Source organism: Phascolarctos cinereus, unplaced genomic scaffold (genome assembly GCF_003287225.1).
Source record: "Phascolarctos cinereus isolate Bilbo 61053 unplaced genomic scaffold, phaCin_HiC Scaffold_1;HRSCAF=81, whole genome shotgun sequence".
NCBI lineage: Eukaryota > Metazoa > Chordata > Mammalia > Diprotodontia > Phascolarctidae > Phascolarctos > Phascolarctos cinereus.
The window spans coordinates 211800745-211827827 of NW_027555514.1; the positions used below are offsets into that span (position 1 = coordinate 211800745).

The following is a 27083-nucleotide window of genomic DNA, read 5'->3' on the forward strand; positions in this document are numbered from 1 at the left end:
CCTTCCCATACCTAGAGTGGGACAGAGAGGCAAGGAAAGACAGGGATCCCAGGGGCCTGCAAAAGGCAAGGGGTCTGGATGCCAACTGGGCCAGAATGACTGTCTCTGCTCACTCCTGAGCCAACCCAGGCAGGTGAGATGATTGGGAAGCACAGGATGCCTGAATCCTGAGGGAGAGGAGCCCAGGAGTGTGCTGCCGTATGAAAAGGAGCCAAGCTGAAGAGAGATTGCAGAGGAGAAAGATTGAGATTGATGGAGGATGCTGATAATAAACAGGTAGAGAAACTAGACAGAGAAATCAAGGAGAGCAGAGAGGAAGGGTAAAAGAAAGGCTGATGTAGAAAGAGGAGACTGAAGATAAAGGGGGAAGGAGTAAAGGGGAAAGAAGAGGAGGGAAAGGATTAGCCCCAAAGTGGAGTCTGGAGGGTGGGGAGAGAGCCCCACACCCCACTTATACAATCCCATGTGTAACTTAGCAAGACTGGTCACCAGATCCCTGTCAGTGGTGGATGGGTGAAAGCTGTCTCTGCGTCCAGGCAGGTGGGAGGGAGCTAGCTAGGAGCCAGCCCTGAATGGAAACTTTTCCCCCCATTCACAGCCCCAGGGTGGAGGAGCCGCCCAGTTCTACCACCCCACCCCACCCCCTTACCCCCTACCTGGACTCCTGCCTCCTATATATCCCTCTCCTCCTCCTCCTCCTCCAGTACCAAACAACCAGGAGGCAGAAAGAGGGACTGAGAGACCTGGCAGGCTGGATTCAGCATAGCAACAGAAGGACACTGACCCCACACCAGTGACGCCCCTCAGGACTGCCAGGGAGGGTGCCTTTAGCCACCATGAAGAAAGAGGTGTGCTCTGTGGCATTCCTGAAGGCTGTGTTTGCTGAGTTCCTCGCCACCCTCATCTTTGTCTTCTTCGGCTTGGGCTCAGCCCTGAAGTGGCCCTCAGCACTACCCAGTATCCTACAGATCTCCTTGGCATTCGGCTTGGCTATTGGCACCCTGGCCCAGGCCTTGGGTCCTGTGAGTGGTGGGCACATTAACCCTGCCATCACACTGGCCCTCTTTGTGGGCAACCAGATCTCTCTGTTCCGAACTGTTTTCTATGTGGTCGCTCAGCTGGTGGGTGCCATTGCTGGTGCTGGCATCCTTTATGGACTCACCCCTCTCAATGCCCGAGGCAATCTAGCTGTCAATGCTGTGAGTCTCTGGCCTAGAGCCAATTGAATTCTTGGGGGGGGGATAGGAAAGAGGTGTTGGGGGAGGGAAGTATCAAATCATGGAGACTTTCTCTCCACCCCCTTCCCCAGAGGGGGCTTCTGGCTTTAGTCACTAACATAGGCCTCAGTTTCCCATTTAGGAAATGGATAGGAGGGTTGCCATTGTTGAGAGGCGGAATGAGGGACCTCAACCTGTGCCAATAGATCTTTGGTCAAGCTCCTGCCCCCAAGCCCGCTACACCCTTTCCATATGTCCTCTTCTCTCCTCTTCTCTCTCTTCTCTTCTCTTCTCTTCTCTTCTCTTCTCTTCTCTTCTCTTCTCTTCTCTTCTCTTCTCTTCTCTTCTCTTCTCTTCTTCTCTTCTCTTCTCTTCTCTCCTCTTCTCTTGTCTCCTCTCCTCTTGTCTCCTCTCCTCTTCTCACTTCTGTCCTGTTCTGTTCTTGTAACTGCTCTTTTTATTTCTTTTCCTCTGCCATCTCCTTCCCTTTCAACCCCATGTCCTTGCCCACATCCTTCATTCATACTTTTCTTAGCCCCAAATTTCCAGACTCTGTTCTTGGATACCGTGCTCTTTCTGCTCCCCTTCCCTTCCCCCCAACACCTCATCCCCAGCAGTCCTGATAGAAGCCTTTTTCCCTAACCTCAAATCTGGCCCATGATGTCCCTTACAGTCTGGACTCATTAATCCATTAGTTGAATGCAAAGGAGGATTTTGTTGGCTATTGTGAGGCAGTCTGCCCCACTGGAGAGACAGGTTTGGGGTTGGCACTGGCATTTGGCCAGGAATGGGTGTGGGAAAGAGGGGGATAGTTGGGCAGCTCCTCACAGAGGGGGAGAGGAAACTAAGTACACTTGGAAGGACAAGGTTCTCCCCTAAATAAATCATTCTGGATTTAACCAGGACAGAGCTGTCCAGAGTACATATGGAACCTATCAGAGGCTCTGTTCCAAGGCCCCAAGACTTTTTATGATCAAATGAGACTATATTTGTAAAGTGCTTAGCACAGTGCCTGGCACATGGAAGGCATTTAATGAATACTTGTTCCCTCTCTCCCTACATAATCTTAGTGAATGACTACATCTACTCATAATTTGGGGTGCTCTGCAATCTACCTGTAAGTAGGATCCCTGAACAGAAGATAAAGCTTGTCTGGTTTGGGGGCGGGTGGCAATCCAAGCCATTTTTCAAGGCTGATATTCAGCTAACATCTCTTAGCCTAAGGTCTCAGGCAGAGGCAGAGAGCAAAGAAGGTGGAAAATAAACTCATCAATGCAACCATGATAAATGAAGTCCATTCAGTGACCCCCTCACAACTTCCCTCCTCACCTGCAGCTCAACAACAACACAACTCCGGGCCAGGCGGTGGTGGTGGAGATGATCCTGACCTTCCAGCTGGCTCTCTGTATCTTCTCCTCCACTGACACCCGACGCACTGACCCTGTGGGCTCCCCCGCCCTCTCCATTGGCCTGTCTGTCACATTGGGACACCTGGTTGGGGTGAGCAAACCACCCTCAAGGACTCAGCTCTATTTTGAAGACAGGGTGGAGATAACAATGAAAGTGAGAGGAGTGCCCACTGCATAGGAAGAAGATGGGTGTCCCATTGGCAGTGCCCCTTGGTCCCAGACTTTGGGAGAGCCAAGGGGCTCAAGGGACTGGTGAACAGTCCCTTTTCTAGACCCAGTTTTACCTGAGATTCTGGTTTATCTTTGAGTGTTCCAAGACCCAGCTCTGATCTTGTCCCTCTAGAAACTCACAGGATATGTTTGAAGGGGGATGGAAGTTGGATAAGAGGGAAGAATCAAAAATCAAGTTAGAAGAATTAATTAATCCAGGATTAACTAGACAGGTTGGTAAAGTGAAAAGAGCACTGAGTTGAGAATTAGGAAAATTAGGGTCAGTTTCCTCATCTGACAAATAAAAGGACTGGATTACATGGCAAATTTTCTTTGTCCCCTCAAATTCCATCTCACTGTCCATGACTGGCTGAGGGCAGGGAAGGGAGAGAAGCCAAGGGTGAAAAGAAGAAAAATCAAATTAGGGTGGGAAATCACTGTGGTTGCAATCCTCTCTTCCACAGATCTATTTCACAGGGTGCTCCATGAACCCTGCTCGATCTTTTGGCCCAGCTGTCATCATGAAGAGATTCAGTCCAGCTCACTGGGTGAGACAACCAACCCCTTACCCCTAAACCACTGGGATTAAATAGCTGGCTGTACAGGGGTCTTTCCCTTCCCCCTGAATGTGGGGGAGGGCTGGTCATGAGAGTTTAGAATGGAGGTGTGGATTGGTAGGAAGGAGCTAACTTGTTGGCAAATTATACGGACTGCCCCCGGGTCAGGGGGAGGGAGGAGGATTTGTGTATTCAGTTTTTCTTAAAGGCATTCATGGCCTGTCCTGGGTGGGGCAGGGTGGGGTGGGGGCTGGGTTGTGGAATCTGCCTCTGGTGATCCTGGAGAACAAAATCTGGAGATTTTGTGTAACCAGGCCCTTCTGGGTAGATTTTTTAGTATTTGGGCTTGAAGTGTTTGAGCTTCTATGACCTATCCCTGTGACTGTCTCCACCAGGTGTTCTGGGTAGGGCCTATCACAGGGGCTGTCCTGGCTTCCATCCTATACTTCTACCTGCTGGTACCTAACTCCATGAGTCTGAGTGACCGCATCGCCATTGTTAAGGGTACATATGAGCCCGAGGAAGACTGGGAAGAGCATCGGGAGGAACGGAAGAAGACTATGGAGCTCACCTGTCATTGACATACACCTGGCCGTGTGGGGAGAGACAGTGCTTTATTCCCATAAAGCATCCAGGGGGAAAATGGACAAAAACAGCAAAGTTTCCTTCTTCCACAGACGGGTATTCTGGGCTAGGGAATCAGTCTCCATGGTTACCCAGTTAGTGCTGGGAGCTAGGACCTGCTCCTGGGTGGTGATGGAACTATGAGGGAAAGGGACCTGTCTATGAAGAGTTTTCTCTCAGGGATGGGCAGACACGGACAGGCACCAGAGCTTGGACCTCAGAAATTATACTGGAACCCAATAGTAGGGCCTAGAGTCTAGAACCTGTGGAACCCAGAACCTAGAACCCAGCCTACCGTGTATTCTACCAAACAGGGCCAAATTCTATAATCAGTACTCTGGCCTGGGCCCAACTCCTCACCAGTTCTGCCTCAAAGCCAGAGAGACCTGAATCCCAAGGAATGGCAAGGACTCTCCCTTCCTCCCTATCCAGGCTCCATAGCTCCTCTAGGACAGACAGACAGCTTCACTGAAAGACACCTTATTTATTTTTAATCAACTAGGCCAAGGGGTAGACTGGGGTTGTATAGTGGTATTTGGGGGAGGGCTGTTCCATCCTCCAATAAATCATTAATAATCCTGATCTGTCTTTTCTATCTTTCCCTATTTTTACTTAGTTTTTTTTTTTAATTTTGGAGACAATGGAGGTTAAATAACTTGCCCAGGGCTAGTAAGTGTCTGAGGTTGGATTTGAACTCTGGTCCTCCTGACTCCAGAGCCAGTGCTCTATCCACTGTACCACCTAGCTGCCCCCTATTTAAACCCATTTTTCCCTGAGAGAGAAAGGACAAGATATCTCCTTCTTAGACAGATGAGGGGCGGGGAGGGAAGAATATAGGTATTTATATGGTATGTGCCAGGCACTGTACTAAATGGTTTATAAATATTATCTCATTTGATTCTCACAGAAACCCTATGAGATAGGTGCCATTATTATCCCCATTTTTACGTTGAGGAAACTGAGGCAATCAAGAGTTAAGTTACTTGCCAAGGCTCACACAGCTAATTAGTGTCTAATGCTGGATTTGAACTCAAGTGTTCCTGACTCCAGACCCAGCAGGCTATCCATTGCACCACCAGCTGCAGCACCACCAGCTGACTCTGGCAGCTTTTCAAATAGCAAAACTAAAGACCAAGAGTATTAAAAGGTAGATCAATGAAGTAGACAGACAGACTAATACAGAAAAAAAATGCAAGACCTGAAAAGGCCCAGAGAAGACTGAGACGTTGAGAGAGACAGGGACAAAAGGACAGACACAGAAATAGAGACAGACCTAGAAAGAGAGATACAGTTAGGGGGCACATAAAGAGAAGATTTCAGAATTTCCAGATTGTTCCCTTCCCCACACCAACTTCCAATACCACTGAGTTCAGCCTTGGGGTGACTCCCTTCAAAGCCATCTCAAGTTTGCCACTTTCTAAAGGACTTGGCATTAGCCTTAGGGTATGCCAGGGCTGGGCAATCAAGGAGCAGGTAGCCATCAATTTAAGCAGCCCCTTGAGATGCCTGAGGAATGAGATGACTCCCAGGAATAAGAGACACTCCCTCGAATTGCTTGTTTTCTGGGTTTCTTCAACTGTTCTGGGGGCTCTCCCCATTTCAAGTTTTTATCATCAGTTTTGGATTCTGCTTGGTTCTCTCTCTTTGTGTCTATCAATGTTTCTATTTTTTCTATCATTCTGTTCTAGTGTCTCCTTGTTTTTTTTTTTGTCCCAGCCTCTCCTTTATACTGTTTCTCTGGGCCCTGTTTCAGTCTCTGAGTCTGTCTTTGTGTCTTTGTCTAGCTCTGTCTCCCTGCTACTTTGTCTCTCTGCCTCTCGGTCTCTCTCTCTCTCTCTCTCTCTCTCTCTCTCTCTCTCTCCCCCTCTCTGTTTATCTCTGTCTCTGTCTCCCTGCCTCTCTGTTTAGGTTTCTTTGTCCTCCCAGTTTCTGATTTAGACTCTCAGAGCCTTTCTATCTCTAACCAGGTCCATGCTGAAGGGCCACACTTATTATGCTGGTCTATGCAACTTGGCAGTCAGTGAGTTCCATCATCAGGCAGCTCAAACGCAGGTTAGCCCTAGGACAGGCAGCCTGTCCCCTTAATTCAGGGAAGGGAGTGAGACATAAAGTGATGAAGCCTTCGGAGCTGTATGGGCTAATGGAGAAGGGGGAAGAAAATGGAGAGGATACCAACAGAGGACCAAGAGGAAAATGAGATGTTCAGCCTGAGCCCAGACTAGCTCTCTCTTCCCCAACAAGGCTAAAGATAGTAAAACCTGAATTGGGGTAAGATGGGAAGAGGAAGGCAGGGAGCACATCTTACTAATAGTTTGGGCTTCAGCTATAGCCTTCAAGACTCAAGGTAGAGTCATAAGATCACAGACTTGGAGCTGGAAAGGACCTTAAAAATCATATAGTCCAAATCCCTCATTTTATATGCAACTGGTTCTCATATTCCCTTATCCTCTGTCTAAATTCCTACTTGCCCCAGGGCCCTGGGTTGATGCTAGTTTAGGGAACAGAGCACTGAGAGGAAAGCACGGCCATGTTTTCCCCTTGCCCTAACTGGGAAAAGAGTGGGACTGAGTCAAACTCCTGCTCGAGGCAGGACAATGCTTTGTTTGAGGACAGTGAGGTAGTGCTTCCTCAGAAAGCGCATGCTCTGGACAAGAAACTTTTATGGATAGGAGATGGGGAGTGAAACCTCTCCTTCCTTCTTTGCCCTACAGACACTTCCTGCCAAGCCATCCTGCACATAGTAGAGAGAGAGAGAGAGGAGAGAAAGAAAGAGAATGAGAGGGAGGAATGCATGTGCCTGTGTGTACACACACACACACACACACACACACACACACATACACTGCAGGACCTTAGGGCTTTGGTACTTGAGACTGAGAACTTCGAAGGGAGGGAGAATGGAGAGAGATACAAAGTGGTAGCCATGAATTGTGACTACAACTGAAGTCCGTCCTGGGAGCAGTGATGGGAGGGCTGAGGTTGGGCTGTAAGCTGAAGAGACCAAGGTGCAGGAAGGCATCCTAGGTCTGGAGAGTAGCCAGACATAGGCCAATACAGAGAGGTGAGTCCAAAAGGCATGGAGAAACAGACAGCTTTTGGAAAAACTCATCTGGTGCCTGGGAAGCGGGGAAACCAGTCTTATCTCTGGTAGACACCATTTCCCCTCTCCTGCAGGTTTGGAAGGAGTTTCTAGAACATATAAGAATGCTAAAAAACTATTTTCCCCCTCTTGTCTTCTTTCTGTGTTAAATAAATAAGCTGTGTGACTACAAATGCCTGTGTAATATAAATAAAGTCTACACATATATAGGAATCAAAACTGAGCTAAAAAAAAATTTCCAGGTATATATGGGAAGGGGTGGAGGGAGCCTAGACCTATTATATATTTTTCTAATTTAATAATCCTAAATAATATCAACCCTTAGCCTAGAATTCAGATAGGATTTCTTTCTTGCCCAGTAATTTGAAAACATAAAGCTTGGGGGCGGGGCAGGGGAGTGGTGAGGCTTGAACATGCGCACTAGAAGGAATCTTCTGCTCCTGTGTCAGAGAGACCTAGACAAGACCATTGAGTTGGTGGCTTGGATATAGTGCCATCTGGTGGGGGGAAATATTCTACTCTCTTGATGATTAACAAGGAGTCTATCTGTAAAGTTACATAAGGTAGGACACAAGCTGGCGTGGGCTGCTTGCAAGCCTGCAACTCCAAAATTTCACATGATATTTGCACCAAATACACCCACAGCCTACACCTGGGTTACATATAGATGAGGAACTGAGGCTCCTAGAAGTTAAATGATTCTTATAAGGTTGCACTCAAAACTAAGGTCCTCTGATTCCTGATTTAGAACTCTTTCCACTGCACCATACTAAATAAAGAAAAGCTAGTGATGGCAGGAGACGGGGGGAAGAGGGGAGAGAAGAGCCCAACTTTATAAGTAAGGGAAACCTGGTAAGAAGTTCTACTGGGAGCTTTCAAAGTGGAACCGGCTGGCCAGTCCTGCTTAAAGGCAAGGGAAAGAATGAAAGGTCATTTGTCTGAGCCTTGATTTTCCCAACGAGGCCCTTGACATAGATCCTTGGTGCATCATGACCTCACTGTCCTTTGCTCCAGTTTTCGACTAGGGAGTGAGGGAAGAAGGAAGTGTGGAAATGTTAGCCACCACGGAAGAAAGAAGGAAGACAGTAGGCTGGGCTTTTGACTACACTGGTGTAAGGAAGGCAGGAAAGGAATTTATCTCTCTTCCAGTCCCTCTCTCTGAATTTCATCTTCCTCATCTGTAAAATGGGGATGATAACATCTTCCTTGCCTACTTCATGGGGCTATTTTGAAGATCACATGAGACAGAAGCACAGAATACTGAGTAGATAGAATGCCAAGAACAGTGAGCGAGGGCATAGAATTTGGGGCCAGGGGAAGTGAGTTGGACTCACAACTCTGCTACTTAACAATAAGTAAATCATTTCATCTCCCCGTGCCTCAGTTTTCTTCTCTGTCAATGAGGTGGTTAGACTCATTTAGTCCCTTACATTTAAAGCCTGTGTGTGTTTATATGTATTCTGGCCAGCAGATGTCGATCTTGTCCATTGAATGCCAGCACTCACTGTCAAGGGCTGTTTGGGGGCCAAGACTCACAGGATGTAGAGCTGGAAGCAGAAGTGTGCTGGTAAATGTTTAATAATCATCTCTCCAGAAAAAAAAATTTGCTGTACGACACAGTTTTCAACGTCAGCTATATCAGCATTTTCTCTGATGCTTTCTTAAGTCCAGACAATCAAGAGAGCGATAAATCAAGCCCCGATTTGTAATGTTTGCCAAAATGCTCACAATGAAAATTTAACAATATGCTCAAGAAAGCAGCTGGCTCTAGCCCATCCCTGACTGGGAGAGGTCTTAGAGGTTACCTAGTAGAACCCTCTCACAGGAGAGTAAATAATAAAGCCTTGGCTCAAACATAGTTCTTCCTTCCACCCCACTTCATGATGACTCCTGGATACAGCAGATAAGTTGCAGTTGGACCTGGAGTTCAATTTCTGATTTGTTTGACCCTGAGCAAATCATCAATAGTAATAGCATTTTTATAGCATTTTACAATATTATCTCATTTTAACCTCACAGCAACACTAGAGTGGAGGGAGGTGCTGTCGTTATCCTTGATTTTACAGATGAAGAAACTGAGGCAAACAGGGTTAAGTGACTTGTCCAGAGTCACGCATCTAGTAAGTGTCTAAGGCTGAAATTGAACTCACAAAGATGAGTCTTCCTGACTCCAGGTCCACTGTACCACCTAATTTAACTGCTTCTCTAAGTCTTAATTTCTTAATCTGGAAAATGGGGATAATGATAGCACCTACTTCACAGGGTTGTGAAGACAAAAGGAGGTAACATATGTAAAGCCTTCTTCAAATCTTAAAGCACTGTAGAAATGCTAGCTATCATCATCTCCTAGTTAAACCTTTCATTTCCGGGCTGAGGGTGAGCAGGAGTGGGGATGAAGGGACCCAAAGGGAGCCATTTACTTGAAAAGGTTTCCTTTGGCAGGAGCAGGCATCCTGCAGGGCTTCCGGGAGGGCGGAGGAGGGGGCAGGAAGGAGGATGGAGAATCGGTTCTAGGCTAAAAGTGGGTGAAGAGGAGCCTTACACCAGCAGGGGGTGATGCTGTACCACTCAGAAGATCACGCAGTCTCCTAGATAACAAAAACACACATAGAAATTCTCATACACAGACATCCTCTGGACCTTGAATTCGTCGGAACACATACACCACACTTTCACACGCACGTTTGTGCATCAGGTAAAGATTATCCTTAAGGAACCAGGATTCAGTGATCAGTGGAGTTTATGGTAGGAAACAACAGAATCTATTGAAGCATATCATTGTAGGCTGAAAAAATTTAGCACCTATAGAGTACCTCAAGACACCACCTGGTGGTTAGAGCCATACATCAAAAGCTTTCTTAAACTAGCAAATGACAAATTCCTACACTACAAATTCAGGCCTTAAAATATCAGTTCAACTAATAAGCTTTGGAGCATTTTTAATCTTGCTTATCACCAACAGCTACTGCCACTAACTAGCAGATAAATGGAGGAGTCTCGGAAGTGACACTTTCTCCCCCCTCTCCCCGCTCCAACTGCCCCAGCTTTCAGCCAGGCCACCATAGCCATCATCCCGGCAAGCAACTCCTGTGGAGAAGGGGCCAGCCATCCCCATCAACTGTCAACCAACTACCATACACTGAGAAGGCAACCAAGGTAGTTAAAGCAGCAGAGCTCTCTGAAGGAGAGATGGAGGCAGAACACACCAGACAAATCAAATGCCTCCACCATCTTGACAACCATCTCCCCTCAGAACCAGATGGAGACAGCCCAGGACCCTGAACCCAAGAATTTTGGAAAAGCAATACTTCCAGCCCAGTGGTCGCAGATGTCATCCTGGGAAGCAACTCCTATGGAGATGCAGCCTGGCACTGCTCCCGAAGGTGTCTGTAGACACAGCTACTGAAGACTCAGAAAATAAAGTTTTTGCCACTAAAGTCTTTGGCACTGTCAAATTGTTCCACATTTAATCCATGGAAATAACATTAAAAAAGAGGCATTACCATCTGCTTTGCAGCTGTACCCTAAGAACCATGAGACCTGTCCATCCAACTTGTAGCTGAAACCTATCATATATATTGTCTTCCCCATTAGAATGTGAGTTCCTTGTGATCAGGAATTGTCTTACCTTCCTTTATGTATCCTCAGCACTTAGCACAGTGCTTTGTACACAGCAAATGCTTAATAAATGCCTTTTTTCATTTATTCATTCATCTTTTTAAAGAAATTTTAAATTTAATTGACATATGTTATTTTTATATTACAAACAGTTCCAGATTATCCCTACTATTCTGTGAGAGCTCTTATAACAAAATAAAACAATCAAATTAAACTAATAATACAGCAGGGGCAGCTAGATGGATAGAGCACTGGGCCTGGAGCCAGGAAGACTCATCTTTGTGAGTTCAATTTCAGCCTTAGACACTTACTAGATGCATGACTCTGGACAAGTCATTTAACCCTGTTTGCCTCAGTTTCCTTATCTGTAAAGTGAGCGGGAGAAGGAAATGGCAAACTACTCCAGTATCTTTGCAATAAAACCCCCAACGGGGTCACAAAGAGTTGGAACAACTGAAACAACTAAAGAATAATAATGCAATTACCTCATCTAAAAGTATTCCATATCTGTAGTACCTACCCCATACCTCTCTACTTTAGGGTGTTTTTTTTAAATTAGCAGAAATCTATTTTCTCTACCTCCCATCACCTACCCTACTTTTAAAAAAGAGAGAGAAAAGAAAAATGAATTTCTTGTAACAAATAAGATAATCAAGCAAAACAAATTCATTGGCTGAATACAAATAAAATAGGAATGTCTCATTCTGCACCCTAAATCTATTACCTGTCAGGAGGTGGTCATACTCCGTCCTCTAGAATCCTGGGTGGTCATTGTGTTCTCACAGGTTTAAAAGCTGATTGCCTTTACAATGTTGTTGTTGTCATACAAATTATTCTCCTGATCTATTCATTTTATTCTTCATCATTTTATAAAAGTCTTCAAAATTGTTCAAATTGGAGCATTATCACAGTGAACTTTTGCCTACAAATACCCATACACAATACTGACCCATAAAAATTTAAGAATGGTAAGAACAGTGTTTTTATATTTAAAAATTATTTATTTGGTATTTTATTTTTTCCCCAATTACATGTAAAAACAATTTTTAACATTCTTTTTTAAATTTTTGAGTTCCAAATTCTCTCCCTTCCCCCCTCAATAACTCATATCAATTTGATATGGGTTATGCACACGTAGTCATGCAAAACATATTTCCATGTTAGTCATGTTGTGAAAGAAAACATAGACCAAAAAAAAAACCAACCCAACAAAGAAAAATAAAGTTTAAAAAGTATGCTTCGATTTACATTCATACTCCATCAGTTCTTTGCATTTTTCATCACAAGTCCTTCAGAATTGTCTTGCATCATTGTATGACTGAGAATAGCTAAGTCATTCATAGTTCTTGCTCATACAATATTACTGTTACTGTGTACAATGTTCTCTTGGTTCTGCTCATTTCACTCAGCTTCAGTCCATACACGTCTTTCCAGATTTCTCTGAAATCTGCCTGCTCATCATTTCTTATAGCACAATAGTATTCCATCACATTCATATACCACAACTTGATCAGCCATTCCCCAATTGATGGGTATCCCCTCAATTTCAATTCTTTGCCACCAGAAAAGAGCTCCTGCAAGTATTTTTGTACATAGAGGTCGTTTTGTTTTTTGTTTTTTATCTTTTCAGGATATAGACCTAAAAGTGGTTTTGTTGGGCCAGAGTGTATGCATGGTTTTATAGGCCTTTGGCCATAAGAACAGTGTTTTTATAGAGGTTATACCAGATGTAGCAGAAGTTGAATTGCCTATAGGGGTTACCATATAGACAATTCTCAGAGTTGCCTTTCCCGGTTCTGGTCAACCATGTGGGAGCTTTGGGGTCTGCTTTTGATCATGTAGTGACCCAGTGCTAAAAGGACTTTGCATTTTAGTATAACATGACAAACCTCAAGTGGTCCCTTGGTCTTCTTCCTCCCCATGACAGCAGCAGAGGGTCTAAGGTGTTAAATAAGACAGAGTCAGACTCAAGCCTCTCCTTCCTTTGACTCTCTAGGTCTTAGACTTACTAACTCTTAAGACATTCAAGGATGGAGAAAAGGCTGACCTTTCTCCACCCCAGAATCATGACAATGAGGCCCGCGTGGCCTCTAGTACAGGAGAACTTAACTAGGTGAACCTGTAACTGGACTACTTCTTTTGTCTTTGTTCCCAATTTTAAGCCAAGATAGCGTCCAGGTGTAGAGGTCACCTTGTAAGATTGAGAGGTCTGCAGATCAGAGCTGAATGAATGGAAGCAGGGGAGGACTCCCTGGCTGCTGCTCCAGTACTCTTGGAAAAGACAACTAACAATAACAACAATAACACAAAGTACCGACAAGAGGATAAGCCCAAACCTGGCTGCCTACCAACACGTGTCAGGGAATTGTTTAGACAGTACAAACATGAGGTGAAATGTAAATTACTTAATTAGTCGTCCTGAAAACTGCTTTACGTTCTGATGAGGTTTGGTAGGCAGCCTCCCAGTAGATTATAACAGTAATTATAAGTTAAAAGGCAGAAGAGGCATCCAGAAAATTGAAATTCAGTCTCCAGCTCACCTAGACAAGCATACATCTCACCGACACGTGTTCATAGCCACCAAAGCTGCCCGAATCTCAAGCCATATATTTGGAACAGAGCAAGAGCGTGAGTTATTTCTCCCTCGAAAGTCTACTGAATGAGCAGCTTTGGCTGAGTGGCTTGGTGGTCAATCATTTTTTGATGTAGCCCTCTATCATAGCGGGCAGGCAGCTCATGGAGGCCAACCAAAAACCTTGTGATCCTCCAGAGCAGCATGCCTGGGCACAAGTTGCTAGGGCCCAGGCTGGTACTACACATGCTCTGTGGAGTGCTCTCCAAACTGATGATGACCTCACTCCTCACTACATCCTGAAGTATGCACAGACACATATGAAAGAAATACAAGATAGTTTTAGGAAGGAGGTTAGAGCAACTGAAGGGATCAGGGAAGGCTTAGCACAGAAGAGGAAGGGAACAAAGCATTTATTAAGCACCTACTAAGTGCTAGGCACTGGGCTAAGTGCTTTACTATTATTACCTCACCTGATCCTCACAACAAACTTAGGAGGTAGGTCTTATTATTATCTCCATTTTACAGTAGAGGAAACTGAGGCAAACAGCAGTTAAATGACTTACCCAAGCTCACACAGCTAGTAAGTGTCGGAGGCCAGATTTGAACTCAAGATCTTCCTGACTCCAGGCCTAGTACTCTACCCACTTTGCTGCCAGCTGCCTCTTAGATGATTAGGGGAAGCGTTCCAGGCATGGGAAATAGCCAATACAAAGGTAAGAAGATGGGAGATAGAGGAACTGCAAACTGGATGTGTGGTTGGACCATGAAGTTTGTGGAGGAGAATAATGAGTAAAAAGAGGCCAGGTTGTAGCAACCAGACATGTTTATAGTTGATCCTAGATGTAATAGGGAGCCACTAGAATTGATTGAGTGCGGGGGGGGAAAAAATGATGGATTGAGACCTGAGCTTTAGGAAAATCAACATTGGAGGGGCAGCTAGGTGGCACAGTGTATATAGGGCACTGGCCCTGGAGTTAGGAGGACATGAATTCAAACTCAGCCTCAGACACTTACTGGCTGTGTGACCCTGGTCAAGTCACTTAACCCAATTGCCTCACAAAAAGATTTAAAAAAAAAAGATATCCCTGACAGCTGGTGATCCAGCTTGGCCAGAAGACCTCTGTGGAGAGGAAATCCACCAAATCTAGAGGCAAGACATTCCATTTGGGGATAGCTTTAGTTGCCAGAGAGTTTTTCTTGACATCAAGCTTAAATTCACTTCTCTGCTACTTCCACGTGTTGCTCCTAATATATATATATATATATATATTATACATATTATATTTTATATGTTATATATTATATTTAATTTATATTTATATATTATATATTTATATAATGTATATATTATATAAATATGTGTTTATATATTATATATTATATTTTATTTATATATATATATATATTTAAAGCAATTCAGGTCAAGTGACTTGACCAGGGTCACACAGCTAGTAAGTGTCAAGTGTTTGGTCTGAGGTTAGATTTGAACTCAGATCCTCCTGACTTCAGGGCCGGTGCTCTATCCACTGCACCAGCTAGCAGCCCCCAAATACTTTAACACAGTTGCCATGTTCTATCTGTCTTCTTTTCTCCAAGCTAAACATGCGCAGATCTTTCTGTTGATCCTCAAGTCATGAACACAAAGCCCTTCACCATCAATGTGGCCCTTAAGTCTCCCTTTTTTTTTCTTAAAGGCAATCAGGGTTTAGTGACTTGCCCAAGGTCATACTAGTGACTAGCATAAGCTAGTAAGCGTCAAGTGTCTTAATCTGGATTTGAATTCAAGTCCTCCTGACTCCAGGACCAGTGCTCTATCCACTGTACCATCTAGCTGCCCCTCTTAAATCTCTCTTAAACCAGGGTGCCCCGAACTGAACATAATGCACCCGATGAGGTCAGACAAGAACAGAGAGCACAGTGAGATCGTCACCTCCATGTTCCTGGAAGCCATGACCCTCCTAAGATTACATAAGCTTTTTTGGCTGCCCCATTACACTATTGTCTACTGTTGAACTTTTGCAGTCCTCTAAGATTCTCAGATCCTTTTTAGAACAACTGTTGTCTATCCATTCTGCCTCCATCTTACATTTGTGAAGCTGTTGGGGTTTTTTTTTTGTACCTAAGAGCAAGACTTTACATTTATCCCCATTGATTTTTATCTTAATAGATTCAGCTCAGAGATGATCATTGAAACCACAGGAACTGTTCATATCCCCCTGTGAAAAATAGAGAAGGGGCTCAGAACAGAGGCTTAGAGTATACTCATATTTAATGGCTCGATGAATAAATTTTTAAAAGCATTTATTAAGCACTTATTATGCATTAAGCACTCCTTCCAAGTACTATTCTAACAATGGAAGATGACACAGATAGGAAGGGGTATTTTGGTCTTGAAAATCAAAGAGATAGTGAGTAAGGCAATAGGCGGGTAGATTCATAAACTCCTTCTAGGAACAATGGCTGAGTTGATCAGAAGATGGTTCCATAACTGGAGAGTAGAGGGGGCTCAGAGAAGTGGAGAAGAGGGGTGCATCAGGAGAGAAGATGGCCTGGAAGTAGAGAGTTAAGTAAAGTGTGGCTGAGCCTGCCTGAAATAGTGTGTTAGGTGGGACAGTCATCAGTCAGAACAGCAGGGCCCTAAGGCATGACATGGATGATGAAAAGGATCTATCAAGCAGGGAGAGAAGAACCAGGGAAGAGCAGTGTACCAAAAACCCAGAGGAAAGAGTATACAGGAGAGGGGGGTCAACAGTGTCAAATGCTACAGAGGTCAGGAAGGCTAAAGATTAGCTATTCTGATCAAGACAATGATCCAAGACAATTCCAAAGGACCCATGATGAAAAATGCTCTCCACTTCCAGAGAGAGAACTGATGAGCTGAGTGAAGATTGAAGCATACTTGCTCAACTTCCTTTTCCATGTGTGTGTATGTTTCTTCTGCAACATGGCTAATATGAAAATGTTTTGCATGCCTTCACAGTGTAATTGATTATCATATTGCTTGCTTTCTTAATGAGTGGGGGAAGGGCAGGAGGGAGGGAGAGAATTTGAAGCTCAAAATTTTTTAAAATGAATCTTAAAAAAATTTTACTTGTAAATTTGGAAATATTTAACTATATCTGTGTGTGTGCATGTGTGTGTGTGTGTGTGTGTGTGTGTGTGTGTATTTTAAAGAAGGCTAAGGATTAAGAAAAGGCCATTAGATTTGGCAATTAAGAAATCATTGGTAACTTTACAGAGATCAGTTTCCATTGAAGATGAAGTCAGAAGCCAAAGTACAGAGTGTGAAAGGAGAGGAAACAGAAGCAATAGGAGTAGATAGCTTTTTCAAGGAGTCTGGCTGGGAAAACGGGGAGGATAACAGCTAATGAGGAAGTCAGTGAAAAGTTTTTAAAGATGGGGGAAAGTTGGAGTGTGTGCGTAGGTGCTAAGTGGATATAAAGACTGAAGGATGGATAGAGAGAGACGATGATGGTGGGGGCAATCTACTGGAGAAGGCAAGAGGGGATGAAATCAGTACACACACGATTCACAAATACAAACTTAGATCCATACCAATAGGACTGCATGCTCTCACACAAGCATATATGAACACAAACCCTTTCCCTAGAAAAAGAAACATAAGCTTATGAGCACATCTACTAAACACTGATGTAAATCATACACGCATATTCACTTGTCATGCACACAAATGTGTTCATATATGCATAAATATGGTCACAGGCAGTTAAAAATGCACACAGACTCAGAGACACAAGAACACATAAACCACACATTATGCATGGTTACCAGCATTCACACATATACACAAATGACCAAATGTATGTTTAAGTGACTCAGGCTCCCTCAGATGCATCTTGAACATGCATGGCCACACAACTACACTTGTAAGTGCCCAAACACATGTTCTCTCTCATTTTTCTCTCTCCTTCTCTCTGTGTGTCTCTCTCGCTTACTCTGTCACTCCTTTCTCTCCCTCCCTCCTCTCACTTCTCTCTTTCTCCCTCTCTCTCTTCTCTCTCATCTTTCTCTCTGTGTCTCCTCTCTCTCTCTGCGTCTCCTCTCTCTCTCTCTCTCTCTTCTCTCTCTCTCTCTCTCTCTCTCCCTCTCTCCTTTCTCCGTCTCTCTCTGTGTCTCTCTCACTTACTCTCTCCTTTCTCTCTGTCTTTGTGTGTGCCTCTCTCTCTCTCTCTCTCTCTCTCTCTCTCTCTCTCTCTCTCTCTCTCTCTCTCTGTCTCACACACACACACACACACTCTCTCTCTCTCTCTCCTTTCTCTCTTGCTTACTCTCTTCTTTCTCTCTCTCCCTCCTCTCTTCTTTCTCTCTGTGTATGTCTCTCCCCTCTATCTCTCTCTGTCTCTGTCTCTCTTTCTCTGTCTCTCTCTCTCCTTTCTCTCTGTCTCTCTCTCTCTCCTGTCTCTCTCTCCTTTCTCCCTCTCTATGTCTTTCTTACTCTCTCCTTTCTCTCTCTCTCACTCTCTCCTTTCTTTCTCTCTGTCTGTCTGTCTCTCTCTGTTTTTCTGTCTCTCTCACTTTCCCCAGTATTTGGTCTCCACTTTCCTAGCAAGATCTACACATGAAGGTCAAGAATGAGATACTCAACTCTCCCTCCTATCATTTCCTCTCTGTCTCACCCTTTTCTGAGCTCTACTGCTTCAACCTTAATCAGAGAGCTCTTCCATGGGGTAGCTTTCTAGCCATACTGTCTTACCCAGATTCTACCAATTCCAGCACAAGCTCAATTCCTCAACCAATCAGGAGAAGAGTCAGAAAATTCACCTCTATGTAGACTCAACAATTGTACAACTAACCAGTCTGGCTAGGGAGAAAGGTACATGTGGACCACCAAGAGTGGCATCTTAGCTACCATCCCATGAGTATCAAGTAGGCTCTGGACCTTGCAGAGGGTGCTGGGGCTCATTAAATATTAGAGTTAATAGGAGTGGGGACAATTGAGGTGGGATAAAGAGCAGTCAACTGCCCACCTGACCTCAGCAGGCACAGGACCTTGTCGCATTGCCAGTGGGATAAAAACCCATAATAATCTGTTTGGAGATGGCTGGATGCCAAGAGGGAAGCAGGTTAGGTAGAGCAAAGTACTCATGACCTTCAATGTCCCCTCCAAACTTCAGTCAGTCAATAAACATTTAACAATCACCTACGATGTGCCGGGTACTCTATTTTGGCTGGGATTTGAAGGAACCCAGGGAACCAAGAGTCAAAGATAAGGAACTCTTTTCCCTCCCATATGCATTCCTACCACTGTCTCAGGATAAGTGAATTGACCCCTTCTACATTTCTCCTTCTATCCAGGCACATTCTTGGGTAGGACAGGAGAGAAGAATTGAGGAAGGAGAGAGGGAGCTTCAAAGCCTTCCTGGGGCAGCCTCCTGAATCAAGTGTCTCTACCAACACCCACGTCTCTCTTCCTTTTACATATAATCCTAGATGCCATCTTCCCAGCCTCCTGTTCACTCCCACTCCACTCCTTCAGTTCTATAAGGTTGGCTCAGAAAACATAGTATTCATTTGTATAATAATTTGTATAGATATTGCATGCTCAAAATTCACTTTACTCTTCTACCCATGCCCAGGTTCCACATCCTACCCCCCTGTAGGGGGTAGGAATTTCCTGCCCTGCAGGATTCCAAACCCACCTGAGTTCAATTAAGTCTAAAAGAAACTTGAGCTGAGTTTGGTCTCAGTGTTCTGGACCTGACCTGTAATTCTGACAGGCCCCAGGATCAGGTGAGCCTACTGGGGAGGGGCAGTTATGTGCATACCACACTTGACTTTCCATAAGTATAAAGAACAGTCACCCAGATCCCAGCCAGTCTGACTAGAACATTCCACCGAAGGGAGACAGACAGTTAGACACAGAGAACAAGGAAGACAGAGAAACTAAATCAGAAGCCAAGCAGGACAGAGAACAAGGAGAGACACAGGAAGAGGAAGAACTAGAAAAAAACTGGATAAAGGCAGAAGAGACATAGAGACACAGTGAAAAAAGTGAGAGATAGGAAGAAAAAAGAATAGGGTGAGGACCTTGAGAAAGTGAGACAGAGGCATTAAGGTAGGAAAAAGGCGAGGGAAGTGAGGCAGAGACCATCTGCTCAGGGTGAGGATGTTGGTCTGCAGGCTCTGGGCAGCGATTAGCCGGGCACTGTTTGCTGAATTCCTGGCAACAGGGCTTTATGTATTCTTTGGAGTGGGCTCGGTCTTGCGCTGGCCCTCAGCAATGCCTTCTGTGCTCCAAGTGGCTATCACTTTCAATCTGGCTACAGCCATGGCCATACAAGTCACTTGGAAGGTGAGTGGGGCCCATGTCAACCCAGCTGTGACCCTGGCTTTCCTGGTGGGCTCCAATATTTCCCTGCCAAGAGCCATGGCCTATGTGGTAGCCCAGTTGGCGGGGGCCATTACAGGAGCTGCTCTGCTTTATGGAGTCATTCCAGGGGACATACGAGAAAGCCTCGGAGTGAATGTGGTAGGTACCTCATCAAGGGGATGAGGGAATAAGGAACAGGAATATACAGGGGTAAGGGAGCTGAGACATACATGGCAGAAGGAGGTGGGTGGGGGTGGGAAAGGAACCATCCAGGAAACTTAATGGGGATAAGGGAGGGGAACAAAGATCAAATCATCTGATTATCATAACCAATTATGTAATCATAGGATAAAAGAATTTAAGTTATGGGAGGGATCTTAGAAGTCGTCTGATACAAATCCCTCATTTTACAGATGATGAAACTTGAGGCCTAGAGAGGTAAATATTTGTTGAGTGGAATGTTTGTATAAGATCCTAGACTAAGTTGACCTTGTAGGAGATACAATGATGAAGACATGGGGTTGGGGGATAGGAAAGGAGAGGATGGGAAATTGGGAGAATTTCTATTAAAGAGAAACATGGAGAATGATATAAGGGAAGAGAAAGGGGGCAAAAAGACCAGGGATATGGAAGAAAGATTGGGGAGTATTGGAGACCCTTCCCCATTGTACTGCTTAGTCTCATGCTTTTCCCTTATTCAAATCTGCTTTCTCTCCTGATCTTTCTCTCCCCTTCCCACCCTATTTTCCCAGTTCTTGTCAGTACCTGTCTGCCTTAATGTCCCTCACTGTACAAACTTCCGTCCTTTCCTTTCTCCAAGCCTCCCTCTCTACCTATTGCCCCAAACTCCTTTCTTTTGTCAACTATAATTCCCCTTAATGACCTCTCCAAACTCAGATCCCCAACTTATCTGGAACCCATCTCCCTTCCTAGACCTGTTCCTCCAAACCCAAACTGGGACCTTTTTGGGCCCAGAATAGCCTGTGGTGGCTTGGAGGATATTGGGGATAGAGATGAGAATAAATCACCTTCTATTTGTACATCGAATGAACTTTCATGCCTATCAGTTTATTTAATCCTCAAAACAAGCCTGTGAGGCAGGCAGAGTCCAGTTCCAACAAGAATCAACTACGCAACTTTGAGCAAATGGCTACTTTTCTCTGGTTCTCAGTTACCTTCTCTGCTCCTGGTGGACAGATTGGAGGTGAGGGGAAGTGGTAAACACTAGGGAAGATGGGAAGATGTATCCTAGTGGGTGACTATATTCTACCTTCCCTTAGAAGGATAAAGTCCCATTCGGCTTTATTCATGCTTTAAGAATGCTATCTCCATTGTAGAGTTGAGGAAACTGAGGCTAAGGAAGAAATTATCTGACTTGCCTAATGTTACACAATGGAATCAGGAACAGAGCTAGGACTAAGCCCTCAGCCACCTGTCTCCTGTGTCTTTATTTATTCTGCTACATCATAGTGTGAAGTGATATATGACTCCTATTTCCTCCCCCACTTGGGTCTCTCGCTTCCCTGAACCTTCAGAGCAACACATGAGATAGTAAGTAATAACACAAGATAGTAATATCTCATTTGATCCACATATATACAATGCATACGAATATGGGTATTGACAGACAGCTGGGGGGGAATGTGTGTGTGAACAAGCACCCTGGGCACTCTGTCTCCTCAGGTCCGGGGCAGCGTTTCCTCAGGCCAGGCTGTCGCAGTGGAGTTGGTGCTGACCCTACAGCTGGTGCTCTGTGTCCTGGCTTCTACTGACAGCCGCCAGACCCCAGGGTCTCCGGCTGCCATAATTGGGCTCTCTGTGGCTTTGGGCCACCTAATTGGGGTAAGATGATTCACCGCTAAAGGGGACAGGAAAAGAGGAAAGGGAAAGAGAGAAAGACCCTTTGTACTTTGTCTGATACTAGCTTTCTTTGGCTGGGGGTTGGGGGGAATGATTAGAGACACAGAAAGCTGGAGAGATCCAGGAAAAGATCATTTAAGTCTCAGGAATTATCCCATCCACCTCAAGCTGGTCTCTTGCACTCAGATTTCCAATAGTTACAATCCCCTCTGCTACCAAAGAATAGATGATTTGGGTAACAGGATGAGCTCAACAGCACCCACACTATGGCTCAGTTGCCCATTGAAAGAAGGATGAGGAGAGGGTGTGGGGTGGTGACAAATTTTCCTCAGTCTAGCCTCCTGTGAACCTTATCTCCTCATTCTACCTCCACTTCATGCCCTCCTCACCATCCTTGACTTCTCAAAGATCTATTTCACTGGCTGTTCCATGAACCCAGCTCGCTCCTTCGGCCCAGCTGTCATTGTTGGCAAGTTCTCTGTCCATTGGGTGAGTTCCTGGGCCTGGGAAGCAAATGACCCAAAGAGGGCAAGTGGAAGGGGAAGGAGTTCAGCTAACCCAGGGGTTTACTAGGGAAACTGGAAACAGAAAGGGAGAAACAAAGCACATGAAGGCTTTGTCTCACTTCCTTTGGTCCTAGGAGAAAGCCAAAGGTTTCCCAAAGGAGGCAGGCTTTCCTGGTTGGCCAACCCCCAGGCCTTTGGCCCCTGACCTAGGTTGGGCCTGCTGGGAAGTGGACAAGATGAGCAAGTACTTGAGCCTCTTTTTGCCTCTGATTTATAGCTTCAAACACCTAGCTGTTTCCTTATCCAGCTTCTCCAGCCAGACTGATTTCAAAATTTAAAGAGGAAGAGCCAGAGACAAATAACCAGATACAGAAACAGAATAACTTAAATTCTTGGCTGTAGAGTTGGAGGGAGGATGGAAGAACTAGTAGGGAAAATGACACCCCCAAATCCAACCACTTATTCTTGTGCCCTGTGCCTCCTCCTTTCTTACACTTGAGGGAAGGCTCTTCTATCCACATGGTGAGCCTTGGAGAACGTTCACTAGATTAGGAACCGGGGCACTTGAGTTTTCTACCCTGGGTCTTGGATTCTACAGGGATGTCTCACCTATAGGGAAGCTTGAAGATTGTTGGGAACTTAGGAGCAGGTCAGTCATAGAGGAGATGGGAGCTGAGAGCCATCCTCATTCCCTGGATGGCTCACAGGCTTATGGATCTATTTTTCTTTGTGCCTGTAGATCTTCTGGGTAGGACCACTGACAGGAGCTATCCTGGCATCTCTGATCTACAACTTCATCTTGTTCCCAGACACCAAGACTCTGGCTCAGAGACTGGCCATTTTAACAGGCACCACAGAAGCTGAGGAGGTGGCACCTCACAAGAATGGCCCACAGCCCACTTCAGGAGGCACTGAGCTACCCAACTTGGTATAGAGTTCTTAAAATCCAGTCTGTACCCCACAGTGGTGGGTGGAACAGGATTACAAAGTGTCAGACAAGACTGTTTAGGGGCAGTGGCAGCATGTCAAATGCAGTGAGCACCTGGCCAAGGACATTTGGGGCACCTTAGTCAGGGAGAGGGCTTGTGTCCTGCCCTGATGTGGAAGTGAGTTTCAAGGGATGGGGGTGAGGGAAGAAAGGGAAAAGAGGAGAAAAATTGTCACTAACCCTCCCAGAAAATTCTAGCCAGAATAAAGCCCCAGAGTGGGTCTGGATCGCCTTCATCTCTTAGTCTCTGGGAGAAGCAAGGTAACCACGTCCGCTTACTGCCACCACTTGACCTAGAACCAAGGGGAGGTCCAGACTTTCGAATTAATTCAATGTAACAAATTTGCATTTAGCATTTACTGTGCACAAGATTTGTGCTAGTCAATGGGGAAGTTAAAAAGATCAATAAGATATAATTTCTACTCTCAAAAAAAGCTTAGTCTAGTAGAGGCTGTTAAAAAAAATAGAGGTGGGACAGCTAGGTAACACAGTGGATAGAGCACCAGCCCTGGATTCAGGAGACCTGAGTTCAAATCCAGCCTCAGACACATAACACTTAATAGCTGTGTGACTCTGGGCAAGTCACTTAACCCTGATTGCCTTGCCCCTCCCAAAAAAATGGAGCTAACTGTAATACAGAATAGAACAAGACTAAAGTATAGGAAAGGTATTAGGGCTATATGAGATTCAGGAATGGATCACTTCCCACTTTTGTAAAGGGATCAAGGAAACATTTATGGAAAAGGTAGTATTTGAACTGGAACTCAGAGGATGGGTAGAAATTCAATAGAAGTGGCATTTCAGGAATAAAGTACAAACCATAAAGTTTGGCTCTATAAAAGCCCAGGATCATGTCTAGGGAATAGCAAGTAGTTTCGTGTATCTGGAACATAGAATATATATTGTGGGGAACAGTACAAAATTAGGCTAAAAAGCTGGGTGGCATGAGACTAAGAAGGGCCTTGGATGGCAAAGCAGTGTTTTGAGCAAAAATTTGGCAAGATTCCTGGGGCAGCTATGAATTAATGAAATGAATGAATGAAAGAAAAAGCTTATATATTTATATATTCATAAAAGTAAAGGCTTATTCCCTGCTAGGCACTATGCCTTAGCACTGCTGGAGGATACAGATACAAAAAGCAAGATAAGTCTCTGCTCTCAAAGAGCTTATATTCTAAAAGAGGAAAATAACATATATAAGGGAAGTAGTTGCCAGGGAGGGATGATTTTGTTTGGGAAAGTAGAGAGATGGTAAGAGTAGTTACAGGGCCATTGTTTGACAGTTATTTCCAGGAATGACAGCGATGATTTAATTACTGTTTTCAGAACTATAGGTGGAAAAGGGTCAGGAAGAATATGTGGGTTTGTTTGGCAGGATTGGGGCAATGTGATGGGGTGGGGCATGCCACATATAGCAAACTCTACCTAATCAGAAGCCCAGGGCCCCAGGGCCAGAGCTAGAATGCCAGTCTGAAGCCAGAGGGGATTGGGGGTGGCAGAAAGATGATTGGAAAAGAGAGAGAATTGAGGCCATGGGGACCAGTTAGGAAGATATTGCCATGATCTAGGTAAGTGGTAATGTACTAAGGCAGTGGCCACAGGAATAGGAACTCATGTTAGATACTTTCCATGTAGAACTGACAGGATCTAGTAACTAGCTCATTATATGTAGTAAGAGAAGGAAGTTTCAAAGAAGACACTGAATCTAGTGGCAATGTGTCAAAAGAATGAGCCCCGGCCAAGAGAATCTTGGGGGATCCTTATTCAGGGAGAGGGCTTCTGTACTGCCCTAATGTGAAGGTAGATTTCAATGTGGGGGGTGGGAATTTGAGGGAGAGTAGGAAAAAGAGAAGATAGCCTGTCACTAACCTCCCCTAGAAGATTGTAGCTAGAATAAATCTCCTGGGTGATGGGTACATTGATAAAGGAAGTCAGAAGTAGGTCTGGGTTAGGGCCAGGAAGACAAACTATTTGTGGCTCCTGGGGCAAAGTTGTAAAATGGTAGGCCCTCAAGCTTTCACTTGTAACATGGCTTTGTCACAAAACAAATACTGTATGCCATAAAGTGAAATTTGCTGCCATCAAAAAAATGGCCACTTTTTAAATATTAAAAAAATATCCCTCCTTGTGCTCCCATTGTGTGGTGCTGTTGGTGTCTCGCTATATTACCTATCTTTCATTCTAAATCTGTCTCTAACATATGGAGCTTCAGGTCCTTACAGGATATTCAGATGGACATGTCCAATACGCAATTGCAAATCCCAGTCTGGAACCTGGGAGGGAGATCAAGGCTCCATATGTCTCCACCCCCTCACACACACACACACACACACACACACACACACACACACACATACTACAGATGCTGGGGAGGAAAGGAAGATCATGAATTGAGGACTGAGTATGGAACCAGATCACCCAGAAGACTGGAAATAATAGGTACCTCTAAAAACCCTGATGGAATCACTTTTCCTCCTCTCAGTAGAGGTGGAAGACTATAGGTTGGCATTTTGGAGAGGAATTTGGAACTATTCCCAAAGGGCTATAAAAATGTGCATACCTTTTGACCCAGCCATACCACTTCTAGGTCTGCATCCCAAAGAGGTCATAAAAATGGGGGAAAGGACCCATATGTATAAAAATATTTATAGCAGCTTTTTATGGTGGCAAAGAATTGGAATTTGAGAGGATATCCATCAATTGGGGAATGGCTGAACAAGTTGTGGTATATGAATGTAATGGAAAACTATTGTGCTATAAGAAATGATGAGCAGGCAGACTTCAGAAAAACCTGGAAAGACTTGCATGGACTGATGCTGAGTGAAGTGAGCAGAACCAGAAGAACGCTGTACACAGGAACAGCCACGTTGTATGATGACTAACGTTGATAGACTTAGCCCTTCTCAGCAATGCAGGGATCTAAGACATCTCCAAAGGTCTCATGATGGAAAATGCTATCCATATCCAAAGAAAGAACTGTGGAGCTTGAATGCAGATCAAAGCACACTATTTGCTATTTTTTTCTTGTTTTGTTTTGTTTTCTCTTTCTTGTGGTTCTTCCTGTTGGTTCTAATTCTTCCTTACAACATGACTAACGTGAAAATATGTTTAATTGGAATGTATATGTATAGCCGATATCAGATTATGCGCCATCATGGGGAGGGAGGCAGAAAGAGAGGGGGAGAAAATTTAAAACTCAAAAGCTTATAGAAGTGACTGTTGATAAATCAAAAGAAATTAATAAAACAAACAAATTCAAAAAAAACTCATCCTGCTCGTCATTTCTTATAGCACAATAACATTCCATTATAATCACATACCACAACTTAATGCAAAAAAAAATCTTAAAGGTAATTGGGGGACCTAATTAATTAATCCACCAAAGTCAAAACGATAGCTGTGAATTCCATACTGGAGTTTGGAAGAGCGTGGGAGGTGAGAGGGGACATCATACCCTTTTCTCCAGTTCCCAATGGGATCATTCAAAAGAAGTAATTTTTCCAGTTTTTTTTTTCTTCAAAGTTTTCTAATTCACTAATGAAACACAAGTGGTAACAGACAAAATACAGCAGGATTTAGGCTAGACTCATTCCTCCATTCTACCTGCTATAGCTTTTAAGGAAGGATCAATGGGATAGGTAACCAAAGATTATGCAGTCTTCTCTGGAGACTAAACTGTCTGCTTGAGCTGTTGGGAGAAATACAGGAAGCAGGGAGCTGGATGAGACAACTCAAGGTCCCTTCTCATCTTAATGTTCCATAGCCATTGTTGAAGGAAAAGGACTGATTTAACAAGCATTCCTAGAAAGGTGGTGCCAGGCTTATAGAGGACTAAGCTCCCCAGATGCCTCGGTCCTTTTTGTGCCCTCCCTCCTTTCATCAGGGGAAGTTTTTAATTAATGGTGTGTAATCTGATATGCCCCCTCTCCCTGCTGAGTGTTGCCTTCAATCAGCAGAGCCATCTGCAATTGCAATTCATAACTCAACTGGTGAGGAGGAGGGGAAGGGATTGGATTTGGAACGGGTGCCATGGTGATTAATACAATTAGTTTTCTATGCTGATGATTTCTGTAGTACAGGCAAATGAC

General features: G+C 44.5%; 2 protein-coding genes across 2 annotated transcripts; both read left to right on the top strand.

Moving 5' to 3' along the window:
* The first annotated feature begins 36 nt into the window (after positions 1-36).
* AQP5 (aquaporin 5) lies at positions 37-4599 on the top strand. Its single transcript, XM_020966087.2, has 5 exons — positions 37-276; positions 705-1199; positions 2553-2717; positions 3301-3384; positions 3789-4599. The coding sequence occupies exons 2-5, from the start codon at positions 837-839 to the stop codon at positions 3972-3974; spliced, it is 798 nt and encodes a 265-aa protein (XP_020821746.1). The 5' UTR covers positions 37-276; positions 705-836; the 3' UTR covers positions 3975-4599.
* Positions 4600-19166: 14567 nt separating this feature from the next.
* AQP6 (aquaporin 6) lies at positions 19167-25123 on the top strand. The gene is made up of 4 exons (XM_020966088.2): positions 19167-19800; positions 21325-21483; positions 21910-21990; positions 22747-25123. Exons 1-4 carry the CDS (start codon positions 19438-19440, stop codon positions 22939-22941), a joined length of 798 nt encoding a protein of 265 aa, XP_020821747.1. The 5' UTR covers positions 19167-19437; the 3' UTR covers positions 22942-25123.
* Positions 25124-27083: the final 1960 nt, after the last annotated feature.